At 40.6% G+C, this 19,661-nt stretch overlaps 1 protein-coding gene across 3 annotated transcripts in view; it reads right to left on the reverse strand.

Moving 5' to 3' along the window:
• LOC111142179 (leucine rich repeat containing G protein-coupled receptor 5) overlaps positions 1–19,661 on the reverse strand; it is a 122,860-nt gene that overhangs the window by 46,044 nt on the left and 57,155 nt on the right. For all 3 annotated transcript variants that reach the window (XM_022495189.1, XM_022495188.1, XM_022495186.1), the window contains exon 3: positions 5,005–5,076. In XM_022495189.1, the coding sequence (XP_022350897.1) occupies positions 5,005–5,076 (72 nt within the window). The remainder of the gene's footprint in view (positions 1–5,004; positions 5,077–19,661) is intronic.

A 19,661-nucleotide genomic window follows, 5' to 3' on the forward strand; every position in this document is an offset into this window, starting at 1 on the left:
GAATTCCACTGGACTAGGTATTTTGCAATGCAGAACAGATAACTTACTATTATTTTTTTTATGAGGCCAGTATACAGGGGTAATCTTAAATATTAATGAACTTCCAGAGTTCACAGTAGCAAGATTTCAGATATAATGGAGTCCTAGCCAATGAAAGCTGTTGCTGTCTTAATTTTCTCAGTGGACTGGATTACTCTTCTGTCTGTCTCTCTCTCTCTTTTTTTTTTTTTTTTTTTTTTTTGTCAAATGCCCTCCTTACCCTCTCTATGCTGGTCATGGACCCAGATGGATATAACTTTTATAATACCTTTCTTACCATTCTATACTGTAATCAGTTATTTCTTTCTTCCAATGGCTTTTGGACTTTATAAAACATTTGGAAGAGTTGCCATGAACACAGAAACAGGGTTGTCTTGTTTTGCATTTTACCTCTAGCACTGTGGTCTCAACACTACTGGGCCCAATTCTCCCTTTAATCCCAATATTTTATAATGCCTTATCTCTTTTATTTAGATAACATTCATAAAAATATAGCCTATTTACACACATCATTTTGAAGGAAAAAAATCAATATAAGATACTGCCCTAACTATATTAAGAAGGACAAATAAAAGAAATGTATAATAAAGTGATACACGTGTCATTACACACATGATGTTCAGATAGGAGACATCTTTATGAACGAGTCAGATGTTTGCCTCTCCTTTTAATGAATAAGGTTGGGCGTGAGAGAAACCCCATGATCAGAAACTATGTTGGACAAGAACAGGGAAATGAGATTAGAGGGCTAGATGCATACTAAAAGAAGAACCAGAGTTAAGATAGATAACAGACTGTACTTATATGGGACAGAAGGAAACAACCTTTATTAAAATAAAGATAACATGCTAAGACAAATTTTAGACGTCATAAGAGAGAAAATCAGGAAGTGTTATACTCTTGCAGATGAGCATGGATATTTTCACAAATGACTTCCTTATAGAGAAGAGTAGTGTTGAAATAATTCTCCCCTAGGACAAGATAGGGTTGAAGTATCACAGTGAACACTCATCCTGTCTTAAAGCTCCATCATACGCTGAGGCAAGCATTCATTCTCCAGGACTTCAAGAGGTCCTGGAGAGCATACAGACAACAGCGAATTGAAGCCAAATTGGAAAAAGAAATAGCACAATATTGCCTTCATAGCAGTCGGGTGGTAGACACTGCTGGATAATGGAAGAGCAAGATTAAAAAGCATCGGGTCACCCCCAAATAAATAAATCATTACATAATCATCATAAGATAGATTTTTATGACCACTCTCCAAAAATTTTTAAAGGCCAAAATATAAAGTATTTATTAAGCAACACTTGTTAATGAAATTCAAGAGAGCCTTATCCTGACGTTTCATGTTTCTCTGCTAATTTCATGGCAATTATTTTTAAGAAGTCTTATGCTTCCACAATTATATATCTTAATTTTTTTAAAGATTTTATTTATTTATTTGACAGAGAGAAAGAGACACTGAGAGCAGGAATACAAGCAGGGGGAGTGGAAGAGGGAGAAGCAAGCTTCTTGCTGAGCAGGGAGCCCAACCCAGGGCTTGATTGCAGGATCCCAGGATCTCGACCCAAGCCAAAGGCAGACGCTTAACAACTGAGCCACCCAGGTGCCCCATATCTTTAATTCTTTGTGTGTGTGTGTGTGTGTGTGTGTGTGTGTGTGTGTGTGTGGGGCTTTGGAAGTAATTCTACTGCACTAACACAATTTTCAACAAAATATGTTGTTAGACACAATGAGATACCACTTCACACCAGTCAGAATGGCTAAAATTAACAAGGCAGGGAATGACAGATGCTGGCGAGGATGTGGAGAAAGGGGAACCCTCCTACACTGTTGGTGGGAATGCAAGCTGGTGCAGACACTCTGGAAAACAGCATGGAGGTTCCTCAAAAAGTTGGAAATAGAGCTACCCTATGACCCAGTAATTGCACTACTGGGTATTTACCCTAAAGATACAAATGTAGTGATCCAAAGGGGCTCGAGCACCCAAATGTTTATAGCAGCAACGTCCACAATAGCCAAACTATGGAAAGAACCTAGATGTCCATCAAGGGATGAATGGATAGAGAAGATGTGGTATATATATACAATGGAATACTATGCAGGCATCAAAAGAAATGAAATCTTGCCATTTGTGATGATGTGGATGGAACTAGAGGGTATTATGCTTAGCGAAATAAGTCAATCAGAGAAAGCAACTATCATATGATCTCCCTGATATGAGGAAGTTGAGAGGCTTTGGGGGGTAGGAAAGGAATAAATGAAACAAGATGAGATTGGGAGGGAGACAAGCCGTAAGAGACTCTTAATCTCACAAAACAAACAGGGTTGCCAGGGGTAGGGGAGTAGGGAGAGGGTGGTTGGGTTACGGACATTGGGGAAGGTATGTGATATGATGAGTGCTGTGAAGTGTAAACCTGGTGATTCACAGACCTGTACCCCTGGGGCTAATAATACATTATATGTTAATAAAAACATTTAAAAATTAAAAAAAATGTGGTTAGAAATCATATAATACCTGAAATAGAAAGGATACATAAACTGAATTGTTCAATGATTTTAACAGAATATATTTATTCCATTTAACTTTTCCTGTACAAATCATAAGGCTTATGCAGAACTTCTTGTAAAACCTTTTAGTATTCTTATGCGTGAAAATATTATTGATTTACACTTGGCCTGGTGCTCGCTTCGGCAGCACATATACACTTGGCCTGGAGGGACAGACAGAAGTCAGGTCAGATGTGGGAGAATCTTTTATACCAGGCTGAGTAGCACATCACAGGACAATTTACTTCATGCCTGTCATCTGGAAAACCAAAGATGTCCCCCCAAATTTCCAAAACACTGTGTGGCAGGTGGAATGACTGTGGTTGAGAACCATTATTCTCCTACCAAAATACTTTCAGAATATTTGACGATTGAATTTGCTCGTTGAATATTAGTATTTAAGTCAGCAAAGTAAATGGAAGCATGAATTCAATTCCTGGTAGGGGTCTTGCTCCTCTAGATCCCTCTTCACATGCACAGCGATCTAGCTAAACTGCCAAGTCCGAAACTGCCATTGCCATGCTTACAACTTTCCCCTGGTTCCTCAGTGTGCCCAGAACATGATCATGCCCATGTATTTCTGATATGACATAAAGGATCTCTGGGACCAGGCCCCTTTCTATGTCTTACAGGAAGCCAACTCTAAACCATCAGACCAGACTAAATGTTCCCCACCCTCGGGAGTTTCACAGTGTCCTGCAAATATCTCTATCATACTTTTTAGATGCATCAGAGATCTGTTTGTCTTTGTCCTACTATCCTGATCCCACAACCTAGCACTACAAATAAACTCTTCAAGGGCATGGGTCATACTTATTGATCCTTGTATTTTTAGCAATAATCTGTTCAATGCCACACACACACACACACACACACACACACACACACACACACACTTTTTTTCTCTCTCTCTGTAGCTCAGTACACCCAAAATACATTTTTAAGTGAATTAAAATAATTGATTCTAGTATAATTTATTTAACAAGTATCCGAAATGCTTTGTGGCACATATCTCAACATTGAAAAAACATTACCTTACTTGTCTTATCTAAACTTGATTTATTTATGATGCATTTTAAATGGTTCCAAGTATTTTGCTGAGTTCATGGAGATACAGGTGCATGAAAGAGTTCGTGCTACAACTCACAATTTTACCACACAATGAATTCACATTAGTATTCAGTAATATGACTACTTAAAAATATTTCTGCCTAGGAGCGCCTGGGTGGCTCAGTGGGTTAAGCCTCTGCCTTCGGCTCAGGTCATGATCTCAGGGTCCTGGAATTGAGCCCCGCATCAGGCTCTCTGCTCAGCAGGGAGCCTGTTTCCCCCTCTCTGCCTGCCTGTCTGTCTGCTTGTGATCTCTCTCCCTCTCTGTCAAATAATTAAATAAAATCTTTAAAAAAATATTTCTGCCTAATAGCCAAAACAAGTTAAGGGTAAGGGGGACCAAACTCAACTACCCAAGCAGACCAAACGATGGTTTGGCTGTTAAGTTCGATTTTTAGCAAAAGGTTCAATTTAAATAGAACTGCTTTTCTAAGAGCCTATATATCCCTTAGGTCAATAAGATGCAATTTCCATTATGGAGAAATATATCAAATGCCTTCTTAGAGTTTATAACTTTTATCTCAAAGAAAGGGAATAAAATCAGGATATTCTCTCCGATAAAATTTTCCTGGTATGACTTTCAACTTATGTTACCTATTTTCTCTAACTAGGTGACTTTTTTTTTCCTGCACAGAATAAAGTGAAAGAAAATTGAGCAATGAGAATTAGAAGAAGGAGGTATTCAGTAATAATGAGTTTTCTGATGAACCAGCTGGGAAGTTGGATATTAAATAATAAGAAAACCACTCTTAAAAGTCCCGATGAATGAACAATTCTCAATTAAATAACTACTCACTGAATCTGTTACGCACTTGGCTTTTCTCTATTCACAAGTGGGACATAAACTTGGTAGTGTTTTAGCTAATCCTTATTCAGTGCATTAAACGGAAATAAGCTTGACAAATGGTTTGAGGCTGCGGTCTCATTATGTCAGCATCATAATGATTTATTCACTTGGTGATCAAAATGATTCAAGGAAGTGTCCCCAACTTCATTACATAAAAGGAAGGGGAAATGCTATCTTAGAAGTCTGAGTTGATAAGTTGCTTCTTTAGAGGCAATTTTAGATTTTAAATTAGGACAGCAGAGAGGGACTTTTTTCACACATGGACCCAGCCAGGTATAATGCGGTCCTGCAGCACCAATGAAGGTGGACTTGAATTTAAATGAATTAGCCTATGGTTCTGAATAGCTTATTAGAGGGATTCAGTCTTTAGGAGTTAATTAGCATCCACTTGACACTAAAATCTGAAATATAACAAATAAAAAAGAAATATAATAAATAAGACCCTGTTTACTTACAGAACTTTAAGACTGTAAAGGCCAGCGAATGCTCCATTGGGAATGTATGTCAAAGCGTTTCCGGCAAGACGTCTGCGGGTTTCAAGGGAGAGGAGAGACAGTGAGCAGAGTTCTCTTCATGTGGAATTCATTTAGTTGTTAAGAAATGCAACAGAATTTTGTTCAAACCACAAATGCCAAAAACAACTGTGTAAGGAGCCTTGTCTTATTATATTTTGTGAAAAGCTTCTGTAAATTTCTAATCAAAAGGCTGGCGAAAGAAGTGCCTGCCAAGAAATATAATAAATTACCTATTTTACCATAAATCATTTAATAGCTTCAACTATGTAGCTCTCCTTTCTAAAAATTTTTTGACAAATGTTAACATTGTATGACAATCTTCAGAAATTGTAATGTCAAACTGTGATTGTTATATGATTTTTATAATTTTTCTTTAGAAGCCTAAATAAATCAGATAATCAAACATGAGTGTATTAGAAGCCTAAATAAATCAGATAATCAAACATAAGAGTATTTCTGTTGCCATTATCTCACAAAATACCCAACTTTGTTGCTAAATCTGGCAAATAAGAATGAGACTATCACAGTCCGTTTTTTCTAAACTCTATCGGAAAAGGGTAAAGTACTTTTAATCAATGGTTTTATTGAGCAAAGCCTTAAAAAACTGAAAACAGAGAGTAGTTAGGGTCAAAGACATTAATACGGTTTATTTAGTGGAAAGTTTTGACATCATTAACTGGTAAAATTTAAAGAGTGTATAATATTTTTCTAACTGGGAAACAATCAAGGTGAGAATGTACGTAAAAAGATCGACAAGGTGTGGCACTGGAAGCATCTGGTTCAGTACTTTTTTGGCAGTCACATCAAAGCCATAACCTCAGGTGTTAGATGGAAAATCCAAAAGGGAAAATGGAAAATCCAAGAACAGCATAGAGACTCAGAAGAGCACAGGACCTTTTAAGGAGCTAATCACATTGTAGAAGGGTGGGTAAAACCGGCAATCAAGACACTCCCGTGTTTTCTTGACGGAGATGGAGGTGGGAGTAAAAGGGTGGAAAGGCCCACTTGGCCAGGGTTTATCCCGAGGGGCTGAACAGCTTCGAATTTATATTTTGATATTATCTCCAAATGAGAGGTAATTCAGTTCCACTGAGTCCCACTGACGGGACTGAACTAAGCCATTCAGCATATGACTTCAAATCTGTGTCCCAGGCTAGTCCGCCCCCACCAACAATCAGCTGTGAGTATCGAAATAAATATTATCTCATAAGCAGAACCTCTGAATAGCATTTTTGGTATGTGTATTAGAGAGCATGATTTTCTCAATCCAAATTAAATTGACAAAATGAAAATGTATCACAATTTTTGTAATCTCAGTTTCACTATTGTTATTTTTTTTAATTAAAAAATATGTAACAAGAAACTGCCAAGAAGGTCTGCCTGTTCTGGGTCTGCAGCACCAACTTTCTATGAGCCATGAAGTAAGTTTATACTTCTGAGCTTCGTTTTCTCACTAATTACACGGAACAGTAAGATAAAGGAGCTACTCAGGTGCCTTCTGGCTCCTAAGCTCTAGGACTTCTCGGTCTCCTCTTGTGTTTGTGTTTGTGCCTATTTTCCTTCTCTTAACAAATGCGATTCAGATAGCTCTTATGTTGTACTCCTCCTGCTTTCCTCACGGTGCCTAAAGAGGTCTTTCTCAAACTCTAAATAAATTTAGAGGCTTGGAACAGAATTAAGAAAAAGAGAGCAGAAAAACGACAGACTGCATTTTCTACTCTAGTAGCAAAATACCACTTTATGAAAAGCTTTTTTTTTTTTTATGAAAAAATTTTTAAAATTTTCATTTTAGGAAAGCCTTGTTTCGAAACACGTTTGTGAAACTGGACTGAGGGGAAGGAATGGATGTCTTCCTGCATATGGTCAGACAAGTTTGAAAGCCACTAGCCTAGAGCACAAGAAGACATCCAACAGATGTATGCCAATAACATATAATTCGGCTAATATTAAACCAGGGTGGTTTCAGAGGTGTTTTGTTTGTTTCCTATTAAGTTGTCTCACTAGAAAACCTTCTTTAGACTCTCACAACTGCCCTTCCATCGAGTCTTCCACACTGACTCTCTCCCTACATCCACTCACTCTGTGTCGCTGATCGTCTTTGTGAAGCCAACTCTGATTATATCACGACCCTCTTCAAAATCCTTCACCAGTTTGCATCCAAATGAAAAGAAATGCGAAGTGCTCAGCTCCCTCTCCACAATTTCCTGATCCTTCTTTATGCTGTAGCTCCATGAAACTATAGGGCTTGCTTTTCTGACACGTGCCGTCCATAATCTCCCTTCCGGCCCTTTGCTCTATCTAAAATGTTCTCTCTCCTCTCCTTTCCTGTCTCTCAAAACAATTTCATTTCTCATCTCATCCGTCAAAATAGATGGATGGGCAATCTGTCTATTTTGAACCACTCTGGTAGCACTTTGTGTCTCTCTGTGGGTTTGCTGACTACCTGTCCTGCCGCACACATTCCCCCCCAAAGTGGGAATTCTTTCTGTTTCTATTATAGGGTTTTGCATAGTGTCTGAAACAGAATATGCTGTCCCAGTAGTGTCCAGCTAATTATCTGAGTAGAGACCACTAACTGTCCCCAGCACCCATTGCCCCCTCCTTCTAGAATACTTCCCCTATCCAGAATTTTAGCAGAGTATATGGTCCCCCAGCTAGAGACTACACTTCCTGGTCTTTGCATCTGAACACGGTAATGCAACCAACTCTGGCTGTGAGCAAAGTGAAAGTGTGAAAACTCCTGTGTCATCACCTTAGAAAGACCACTCACCCCCAGTTTTGTCTATTACAGGAAATTCCTGTAGAAGTGGTACTGGCAAGACAGAACTAATGATTCTGGTGTGGAGAACACATCAAAGAAGGCAGAACAAGAGCAGCGAAAGAGCCAGAAGGAGCCCGAGCTCCTGGATGACTTTAAGGAGCAGAGCTGCCCCCGCATGCTGGCGTCCACTTTCGGTGAATTATAGAATCACTATGATCCCTTGTTGCCATCTGCAAATAACTCTGTGACTGAAGGATTATTACCTGGCGAGACCGGTAAACCTTCACTGTTGGAGACTTTTCTAGATGTCAGGCTCAAGAAGCCACGCTTGCAAAACTGTTCCAAACAGCAGCATCCACTCTCCTCTCCTTATCTCCCTTTTGTCCTCATATCATGAGGTTGCACTTGGCACCCCTGAATGATCACAATCTTTGCCTGTTGCTGTTTCAAACAGTCACGCTAAAGTCGGAAGACTTTTACTTTACCATTCCTCCAAGCAATCTTTGCAGCTCGACAAGGATTTACAGAGGGTCTGCTCAGTGTGGACACCACTGTCTGTGCAGAGATGCAGCAGTGAGCCCCTGACTGCACGGAGCTCCCTTTCTAATGTGGAGAGACGGTCATTAACAGAAACACAAAGGAAGACCACCACACAAAACAGACTGAAAAATAATCAAGGCGAGGGGATGAGAGCAACGTGGAGGGCAGTGGGCTATTCTTCAAGATCAGATGGGCAGAGAAGCCTGTCTGCTGAGAGGGCGTTTCAGCAGAGGCCTGAGACATGCGGGTATGCATGTGAAGGGAGGAGCCGTGCAAGGGCCCTGTGGTGGGAGTGGGCCTGGTGGGGTCCAGAAGCTGCAAGGAGGCCAGCAGGGCTGGCATGGAATGACGGAGGGAGCAGGGGCGGGGGGCGTGGGGGTGGGGCAGTGTGGAGAGGCGTCCAGAGCCACTTCACACAGGGCTCCGGAGGCCGCAGAAAGGGCTCTGGCCGGGAGAGGGGATGCGATCAGACCTGTGTTTTAAAGTGGTCCTTCTGGGGATGCCTGGGTGGCTCAGTCAGTTAAGCATCTGCCTTTGGTTCAGGTCATGATCCCAGGGTCCTGGGATTGAGTCATGCACTGGGGTCCTTGCTTAGCAGGGAGTCTGCTTCTCCCTCTCCCTCTGCCCCTTCCCCCTTCTTGTGCTCGCACGCTCTCTTGCTCTCTCTCTCTCTCTCTGACAAATAAAGAAATAAAATCTTAAAAAAAAAAATAAAGTGGTCTTTCTGATGGGAGATTTTAAAGGGCAGCACCAGGGGTGACCGGAGCAGCTCAGGTGGGAGAAGCTGTGGGGGTGCCCCGGGGCACAGGTGGCCAGATGTGGTGGGCTCTGATGCAGAAGAAAGAAAAATACAACTTGGCAACCTACTGGGGCTGGGTGCCATGGAGGCAGCTTAAGAGAGCAACATCTTACATTTATGATTATAGCGTATATAACTTGCAGTCATTCGCCTAGTTCCCCAAAGTACTACGTGTAACACTGAAGTAAGGAACAGTGTGTGACCAAGAGCTGCTTATCGAATTAGTGCAGACTCAGGCTTGGTTGATGATTACATATGACTTAATTATCAGACTGGGCTGACTAAGAAGGGTAAATTTCACCCAAAGTCCCTAACTATCCCGGTTCACGGTCCTAACTTCACGGTACATTTCAGAGTCCTAGGGCAGAGATTTCAGACGAATGACTTTAACTCTTACTGCTGCTCATGTGTCCAGTGTCCTCACATAGCTTCGATGGTCCCTGAGACGTTTGTTGACTTTGGAAATGAAAAGGAGGGAGCAAAAACTTTGAATAAATATTTTATTAGTTGAAATTATTGTTAGGGCAGATACTTTCCTGTTACATTTCCTGAAGTATAGCTTATTTCTCATGCACTGTTTTTCTTTTCTGGGCAAGGACTTTCAGAGCCCTTGAGTCTGTATTTAGAATGAACCTGTGGAACCACGAACCTTTGTTATTAGGGGAGTTTGTCTTAAAGGAATTTCTGATGTGCTCTTAGCTATTTGCTGGGCTGGTGGAGGATCTATCTCATTGACAAAAACAACAGTTTAAGGAAATCACTGGATCCTTCTCATTTTTTTACCATGTGGGATGGTTTTAGGAATTCTAAAATTAAATACATATAAACTATGGGGGGGGGATGAAAGGCTTTCAAATGAATACATGAATAATTAGAACTGCACACAAATCTTTCCTGTAACTATCTGAACTAACAAATTTTTGGCAACTATGTTCCAAACCCCAGAGACCCACATACCATTTGTCAGAGAGGTGGATTTTTTTCCTGTTTCTAAAATTATTTCATGGGAATATCTCTTCCATCATCCTTTTTTTCTATAATAAGATACAACTTAATAAGGAAAACTCTGATATTTTTATATAAAAATGTTTTTATTCTTAAAGATACTACTACATATATAAGACTCATATCGTCCCACTATTGTTAGTGTTACTGATCAACTGCCATAAAAAGAAAAAAAAAATCAAGTTATAGTTGACACATGCCTCTTCAACTAAATCAAATAAGTAGATATTTTGGTGTTTAACAACCAATTAAAATATCTTTGAGAGTCTATGTTTCTTTGAATCTCTGTAGTAGTTTGAATCTCTAAAATAAAGAAATCCAAAGGATTTTTTTTTTTTTTTTTGGTAGCCTTATTTTGTAAAAAATAGAGGGACCAGAGCAAAGCAATCAGATGTGATCTCTGATTATTTCTTCTCTTTGGATGTTGGCTTGGACAGGGAGAGGCATCTGGGTAAATGGGGTATGTACCAGGAGAGGAAGGGGTGCTGGACCCTGCTGTCCGGCTGAGAGCCGCAGGGAAATTACCATGTGGGGAACCCGATGTGGGTTTCCCTGGCTGAGTTCCAAAGGCAGAGGAGCATTTGCGGAGCTAAGTGAGAGGGACCGGCAAGTTCTACCAGGCCTCCTGGGTCAGTTCTTCTGAGAAACTTTTGCCTTGTAATTCTTAGGGTGGGTTGTTTGTTTCACCTCTTCCCTTTTTGATTTTCTTCCTTCTCACCATTAGCATGCAATAAAGCTTATAAAAGTCCCTAAACTTCCCTGGGCCTCATTTCACTTATTCTTTTAACATGATAAGGTACTTTCACACAAGTTTTTTCTGCCCTCAAACTGTTTTTCTGTTACACAGACATTTCCTACTTAACTTCTCTTTCCTCCCTCCTCCTCCCTCTACCCTGCTGTTTTCTTCTTGTTTATGATAAGATTTCTTTATTACACACCACTAACATTTTATTTTATTTTATTATGATTTTTTACATAACACTTTTAAAAAGATTTACTTATTTTAATTTGGGGGATGGAGGGGCAGAAGGAGAGGGAGAGAGAGAATCTCAAGTAGACGCCTTGCTGAGCACGGAGCCCAGCATGAGGCTGGATCTCACCACTCCTAGATCATGAACTGGGCCAGAATCAAGAGTCAGATGCTTAACTGACTGAGCCACCCAGATGCCCTATGTAACATCTCTTAAAAAGATTTATTTATTTATTTGAAAGAGAGAGAGAGAGAGAGAGGGATGGGGGCGTGCATTGGGGGAGGGGCAAAGGGAGAGAATCTTTAAGCAGACTCCCCATTGAGCACAGAGCTGAATGTGGGGCTCAATCCCATGACCCAGAGATCATGATCTGAGCTGAAACTGAGTCAAACCCTTAACCGAATGAGACATGCAGGCACGCAACCAACCCCTACCCACCACGTGACATTTTAAAAAACATTTTCCCATACTTTGTATCAGGAGATAGATCAGAGATTATTCAGTCCATATTTTGTAGGTAAAGACACCAAAGCTCAGAAAGGTTTTATGTAAATGAAAAACATTGTCCCTTTCCCAGTTTTATTTAAACATAATCTAGTCTTCTGTCAGGGGGCATAGAAGTTATGTAACAGCCGGGCTGCTTAAATAATCAGAGCAGAATGAACTTGAATAACATAACCCTTAAAAGAAGTTAAAAGAAGACATTTCTGGGGGCTCTTGGGGGGCGTCAGACTTGAGTTTCAGCTCAGGTCATGATCTCAGGATTGTGAGATGGAGCTCTGAGTTGGGCTCCATGCGGAGAGTCTGCTTGGATTTCCTCTCTCCCTCTCCCACTGCTACCCCCTCTCTTTCTAAAAATAAATGAATAAATAAATAAATAAAATTTAAATCCAGCCATTTCTTTGAGTACCTTCCCTACCCCCAAAGATTTCATTTATTTGAGAGAGAGCAAGAGAGCACCAGCAAGGGGAGGGGCAGAGGGAGAAGCAGGCTCACCGCTGAGCAGGGAGACTGACCCAGGGCCTGATCCCAAGAACCTGAGCTACCCAGGCATCCCCTTCTTTGGGTGCTTTCAATAGGCCAAGCACAGTGCTCTGAAGCATACAAGCAGTATCTACCTTTTATTAGACAATTTGTAAGTGCCAGGTACAATGTTAAGTACTTTACATACATTGTGCTATTTATTATAAAATCACTTTAAACAACATGATTGATTATTCCCCTCATACAGAGGGGAAACTGAGCCTAAGAGAGGTTATTTGCTCACACGTACCTAGAAAAGTTTACACAAGAGAATTTGATTCAACATAGCATTTTGGCTCAAAAATTTGAGTTTTTAACCATTACTTTGGATAAAAGTAGATTCATCTGGAGCTTAGATGGCCAGGAAAAATCAGTCTAAAACAGGAAGAACATAAGGACACAAATGGCTGTACCACTGGGGTTAAGGCCACAACAGAATTGTCCTCACTGCTTCTAACTCAGATTCCTCCACTGTCCTCCAGACCCCGTGCAATGGTATTGCTCTCACCACTATAACTAGTGATCTTTCTTTCCTGCGAGCCCCCATCTTAATTCTCATCCTCTAAACAGAGATATGACTCAAGTTTCTGTCCTCACACCTTTTCATTTTTCCTCTAGTGGGTCTCCAACTTTGTCATCTCCCGAGAAGCCACAAAAATTCCGATTCCCAGGCCCCAACCCAGATTTAGTGAATCAGAATTTCTAGGGGGGAAGGATTCAGGAATCTGTATTTTAAAATAATAGCCCAGGTGATTTTAATAAGGGTAGAGAGCCACACTGGGAAACACAGAGCCTGTACCTTTTTTCAAGGTCTTTATCTGTTCCAACACCTTCAAAAATCACCTCTTTTTGTTTTGTTTTTTTAGAAGGAGAGATTGAATTTCAGGCAGGCTCCACACCCAGTGCAGGGCTTGATCTCACAACCCTAATGTCATGACCTGAGCCGAAATCAATAGTCAGATGCTTAACCAACTAAGACACCCAGGTGCCCCCAAAATCACCTCTTTGTAGACAACTCTGTAGTCATCATTTCTAGAACAGACTTATTGTACCCCAGACCCCCATTCCAACTGTTAGTGACATCTCTATTTGGATGTCCTATTGACACCTCACACCTGTATATCCAGAACCAGACATCCTCTGCCTCCAAAATATCAGTTGTTCCCCTTGAATTCCCTGTTTCACCGACTGTGCCTCATGGGTCTCCTGGCATCTAATCTCATGACTCACAGTCATCTCTCACCTTCAAACTTCCCTTTTTGTCCCCATATTCAATCAGCTTATGAGTCCTTATCTGTCTTCCTGGATAGGATGCTTCTGTATATCCCAGTGGGTCTCAGCCCACCTGTAGGGCTTCACAAAATACTGTCTGGGTCCCCACTGAGACCCATTAAATCAGAATCTCTGGGAATAAGTCCCAGTAATTAATAGTTTTAAAAATGCTCCAGGTGATACCGGTGCGTATGCAAGGATGGGATAAGCTCCGCCAGAAGCCTTTATGGTCTCCATCCCTAGAAAGGATGATTCATTTGTTACTTGTTGGGAGAATTAGGAGAAGAGATTAGTTAAAGGGTTTTAACAGTTACCCAGAAAAGACAGTAAGAACCTGACCTACGTGGTGATGAACTAGGGTCAACATTTGGGAAAGACAGTGTGGAATCATGAGCTCTGGATCTGGGAAACTGGCGGATACCAGGGGGTAAGAGAGGAAGAACTACAGAACAAAGGAAGTGAGTGACGGACACAGTAATGGCAGGTTTGGATATGAATGCCAAGGGCAAGTAGGAGAGGTGAGAGAAAAAGCGTGGTGAGGGTTGGACGAGGCAATCTGGTTCTGCACTTGTTAAGTTTTAAAGTATTGGTGGGGTAGGTCAAAATGCCACTTGGCAGATGATTCTCCAAGAGTGGTCCCAGACTCGCAGTATCAGCGTCCCTGAGCATGTGATACAAATAAGAATTCTTGACTTCTCCCTCACTCCGCCCCACTTCTAACCTGCTGAAGCAGCTGTGGTAGGGCTCAGCAGTGGTGGTTTAGCAAGCACTCCAGATGATCCCGATCTCACCAGAAGTCGAGAACCACTCGCCTAGAGTAGTGGTCCTCAAATGTATCATGCATCAAAATCACCCGAAGAGCTCAGTAAATTTCTGACTCACTAGGTTAGAATGGGGCACAGAAGTAGCATTTCTAACAAGTACACAGGTGGTGCCAATACTGCGGGTCCAGGGACCACACTTTGAGAACCACTGGTCTGGCAGTAAAAGACAAAAGAACTCTGAACTAGAAATATTGATTTGGTGGTCATCTATCTTAACAAAAATAATTCAACTTTTGGGTTTCTTTCCCAGATGACTGCAGGTGTTTTCTAATGGGTCTGTAGCCTCCTATCAGGCTCCTCTGCTTCTGTAAGTCCCCGGTCTCTTTGGCATACTAAAATCTTTTAAAGTCATAAGTCCCATTATTTCACCAGCTGTACACAACCCTCCAATGGCTTTCCATTGCTCTTATTTGAACTCTCTATGTAGCCTGACTGGTTAGGGTCCTTGCCTTCCTCTCCAACTCACCCCATGTGGGTCCCTCTCCCTCTCACTCAATTTCAGCCACAATGATCTTCTTCCATGTCTACAAACATGTCACATTCTTTCCTACCTCAGGACCTCCACTCACACTATTCTTTTGCCAGAAACATTCTACCCCAGCTTTTAGGACCACCAACTTCCCTTCATTCTCCTGATCTCAGTTTAGATGTCATCTTCTTAGAGAGACTTTCCCTCCTTGTCCTCTTTTGTTATTTATTCTCCACCTGTGTTTGTGTCCGTCATCACTCTCGTTACAATCATCAAATATCACGGCACTAGTTTCCTCACTTACTATGTCTCTCCGACTAGAGCAGGGACCTGTTGAATGAGCTAGTGAACCACAGTAGGTCCCATGTTCCCAGTGGCTCAGTAAATATGTATTCAATGAATGAACTGAAAGTATCTGAGAAAAGAGGCAATAAAATGACGTGCAATAATCTGGGGAATGTCTACATTTTACAGGAGTTGTGAGTGGAGGAGAAAGGATGCCAAAAAGAAAAAGAAGAGGAGCCAGAAAGATAGGGCACATTCAGAACACTGCCCAAAACGTCATAATGAAAGTTACATACACGTGTGCGTGCACATGCAAGGACAGATATCTAAATGTCTATCTCCAGCTATACAGACAGATATTCGGGAGAGAACTAAAATAACTGCCATGAAATAACACTGGAGAAAAAGAGTTTCCAAGAGGCAGTGTTTTTCATCATTTGTCAGATCAACGAAGACGAGAGACCAAACACTGTGACAAAGCCAAAGGGCAGGAAGAGCGTTCATGGGCATGAAGGTGTTTTCACTTTGCTAACACATCCAATATGTGACTTACAGTTTACCAAAGTTCTTTCATCATCATTTCATTTGATCCTCGGGAAAAACATCTCAAAGGACAGGCAGGACAGCTCTCACCATTTTCAGCAACATGATGAGGAAGTAGAAGTAACAAGCATAGATTCTGCTCTCAGGAAGTTTGGTGGTATTTCTCATTACAAATTTCATCTGCAATGATCGGTATTACTATTTATATAGAGATTCCTCAAGGCCAACCATAATATGAGCAAATAGTTTCAGGGAACAATAGTAACTTAAAAACAGACCTCCCTAGAGCTTCTCATGTTTCCTTGACTGCTAAATCGAATATTTGATTCCAATAGCATCAGAATCTGGAAAGATTTTAAAATACTACTTGGAAACAAAGGCCTCCAACTCATACTGTTTAAAATGGTAACAGTTCATTTCCCCCTCTGGTTTAATCAGACTACGAATCTAAGTTTAATGGGGCCTGTAGATGTCAGCATTAGGCACGCTCTGCCATTAGCTCCTAACATCTGAACACACTCCGAGGGACCAAATGTAGGCTCTTCTGTTTGTCTAAATAGCGAACATTAACGTGAGTCCCTGGTAGAACTGAATCAACAGAACCGAGAGAGACACTGTTGGAGAGAAATGCAATTAGCGCTCAGGATGCTCAAATTCGGTAAAGAACTCTTCTGCGTTGATCGTATACATCCATTAAAGCTCACAGTTCGAAACAGCTTTTCTTTCCTAAGTCCTGAATCCCCGGGTTACCGCAAAATCAGGCTCAGGAAATAGGAAAGGAAGAGGTCAGAATCTTCTCGAAGGTGTTCTCAGTTTATTAATGGAACTCGGTACGTGGATTAGAATTTAGCAAAGTTCTCTCATCATCCTTTCATTCGATTCTCAGAAACATCTCCAAAGGCAGCCAGGGCAGCTCTCACCATTATCCCCTGAGGCCCAGGGAGGTCAAATGGATTATCAGCTAGTAAATGGCAGGGACGGGACGAGAGTCCTGGGCTTGGCGTCCAGACACTGTGCTTTTCTCTCTGTATAGCGCAGCCTTACCACACTCAATTATGGTTTTTGTTTTTTTTTCCAAGAGGAAAAGGCTTTCCTTCCCCTTGCAGCAATAGGACATTTGGCCTATGCTCATCTGGTCACCATGTAGATTAAAAAAGTAAGTAACAGAGGATGAACATGACTTGAATGTGCCAACATACATGGCCCAGGTAGTAAGCATTCTGGCACCTCAGGAGGGAGAGGAGACCATTCAAGGTGATGCCCCTTATTCCTTCTAAATATTTGCCTCAGGCAAACACTTTCTCCAGGGCTATAATATACATATATTTCTAAACACTGACTCAGTGAGTACCTGTAGGGCTTTATGGATTCTTAGAGGATTTTAAAACCTGACACCTTTGTCTAGCTCCAGGGATGGATGAGGGATGAATCATGGCTGTCTACAGTTTGTAACATAGTTAAATGATTAAATCAGGGAAATGATTAAGTGGGGGTGATTTGTGCGAATGGGAAGAGTAGTAACTTGCCTTTATTAATAATGATTTTTTAAAAATTGAGTTTTGTGGTAGGAGTTTTATTAATATCATTAATAGTAGCAATTTCCTATTTTATGGCTATTAAATAAAGCATAGAGATGAGCTGAATAAACTGAATGAAAGAATACTTCTAGAATAGTGCTCTATAGTCATAACAAAAGATACATACACATACACACAATGACAGATCTCTAAATGTCTGTATCTAGAACATATGGGAAGGGGAAAAAAGAGAGAGAGGGGAAAACAAACCAAGAAACAGACTTTTAACCAAAGAGAACAAACTGAGGGTTGCTGGAAGGGAGGTGGGCAGGGGGATGGGTTACATGGGCATTAAGGAGGGCAACTGGGATGAGCACTGAGTATTGTATCTAAGTAATGAATCAATAAATTCTACTCCTGAAATCAATTTTACACTATAGATTAACTAACTAGAATTTTTAAAAAATTTTGGGGAAAATAATGTCCGTCTCTAGCTGTATGGCTGTCATTTGCTAGTTCTGATAGTATACTATATAAAACAAATGGCTTAAGTGTATGCATGCAGTTGTAAAATATTCACTAAAGTTTTGTATCTGTTGAGCAATGCTAAATTGGCGATATGTTACAACTGAAAATTCTGATGATACTTCTCCATTGTCAACAATAGGTGATGGTAGTAAATTAATAACCTGAATATCTAATCTCATCCACTGGGTAGACAGCTCTCTCTCTTACTCTCTCTTTTTCATCCCTCCACACATGCACAGACCGACAAATATATGACAGAACTATCATTACAAAACTTGGTTTAAACACTTTCTTTTCTTTTTCTTTCTTTCTTTCTTTTTTTTTTTTTTAAAGATTTTTAATTATTTATTTGACAGAGAGAGAGAGATCACAAGTAGGCAGAGAGGCAGGCAGAGAGAGAGGGGGAAGCAGGCTCCCTGCTGAGCAGAGAGCCCGATGTGGGGCTTGATCCCAGGACCCCGAGATCACGACCTGAGCCAAAGGCAGAGGCTTAACCCACTGAGCCACCCAGGCGCCCCTAAACAACACTTTCAAGGATTCAACTGTGCAAACCACTGTTCCAGGTACTATTAGGGAAAATAAAAGCACAGAAGAACTATGCACAATTCCTAATGTTCCCTCTACTTTCTGAGTGTGGCTTGGAAGGTGAGGTTGAATCTTAGCCTTGCCTCTTGTCACTGCATGATCTTGAACCAGTTCCTTAATTTTCTCTGTACTTCATCTTTTTTTTTTTTTTAATCTATGAAATGGGAATCATAAGAATATTTACCTTTATGGGGCTGTCAGGAGGATTCGTGGGAAAAAGTGTATAAAACATTTTGAACACTGCATGGCACAGACTAAACTATGATTGTTGTCATTATAATATAATATTATTTTGAAGACCTTATACTCTAGAAGAGAATATAGAGTTACACATAGCTAAATCTAGTAGAAACTATCCACAGCATAACAGAGGAATAATTGCAATGCTCTACAAAACATTTGCTTTTTTGTTATGGTTTGTTTTGTTTTAAACACAACACCCCCAAATTAGCCTTGGGAACAAAAGAATAAACCAAGCAGAGTTGATCATTTTTCCAGATTCTATAAATACTATCCCCTTTTGCTGCGAAATGAATAATGATGTCTTCAAAACATCAGTCAGATGCAACACAGAATTATATATGAGAAAGTGGTCTAGCTTTTGAATTATGCTCGGCCAGCTCAGCAGAGGGAATTCCAGAAGAGAATGAAAAACTAGAATGAATAGCCCTTTAAGGGTCTCCTCTATTTCTGAAATTCTATGGTTTCACAGTCAAGACACTTAATGGCGTTTCCAGATATAAATATAAGACAATACAGAAAAATATCTTTTTCAAATGGTAGTTCCCTCCCTCTTTTTTTTTCCTTGACTTTTTTCAATGGTCTTTTGAAAAACTGGCCTGGGAACAGAATTAACATTTACCTCCTTAAGAAAGAGGAGTTATTTAGAATGAGTTGGGGTCACTGAGGGAGGAATTCTATTAAACAAAGTCCTTGGGGAAGGACTTTATTGATTCAGTTTGGGGTCTAAAGTGGAGGTGCATGTTGACACAGAATGGAAGCCTTGTACCATCGCGTAGTGTAAGGAAATGACAGAAGAAAGCATAGCAAATACACACTTTCAAAATGCGGGGTTGGGGGTGTACATAGGACCAAGCATCGTGTATTAATTATGGTGAGGAAGGGAAGATGAGAAGGATGGAAATCAGGAAAAAACCCTAACTGAAAGTTGCTAAAGGTAGTCAATAGAAATTTTGGCAAATGTCTACCATGTCTGTTGCTTTTTCCTAAGGCAGCTAACTTGGATGAGAAGCTCCTTTTACATGTTTTGCTTTCTCAGTATTCATTTGTTCATCAAAAATGTATTGATTATTATCACATACAAGCCACGACTAAGATAGACAAGGACTCAGCCCTGATCAAGGTTACTTTTTAGCCACGGAAATGGCTAGAGAGAAAAGGGGAAAAGAGGAGCGTGGACAACCCAGAGTGAAAAACTCTGATTGATCAAAACTTGCTGCAGAGTCTTGTCATCT

The sequence above is a fragment of the Enhydra lutris genome, unplaced genomic scaffold, assembly GCF_002288905.1.
Source record: "Enhydra lutris kenyoni isolate GAN:26980312 unplaced genomic scaffold, ASM228890v2 scaffoldscaffold7, whole genome shotgun sequence".
Lineage (NCBI taxonomy): Eukaryota > Metazoa > Chordata > Mammalia > Carnivora > Mustelidae > Enhydra > Enhydra lutris.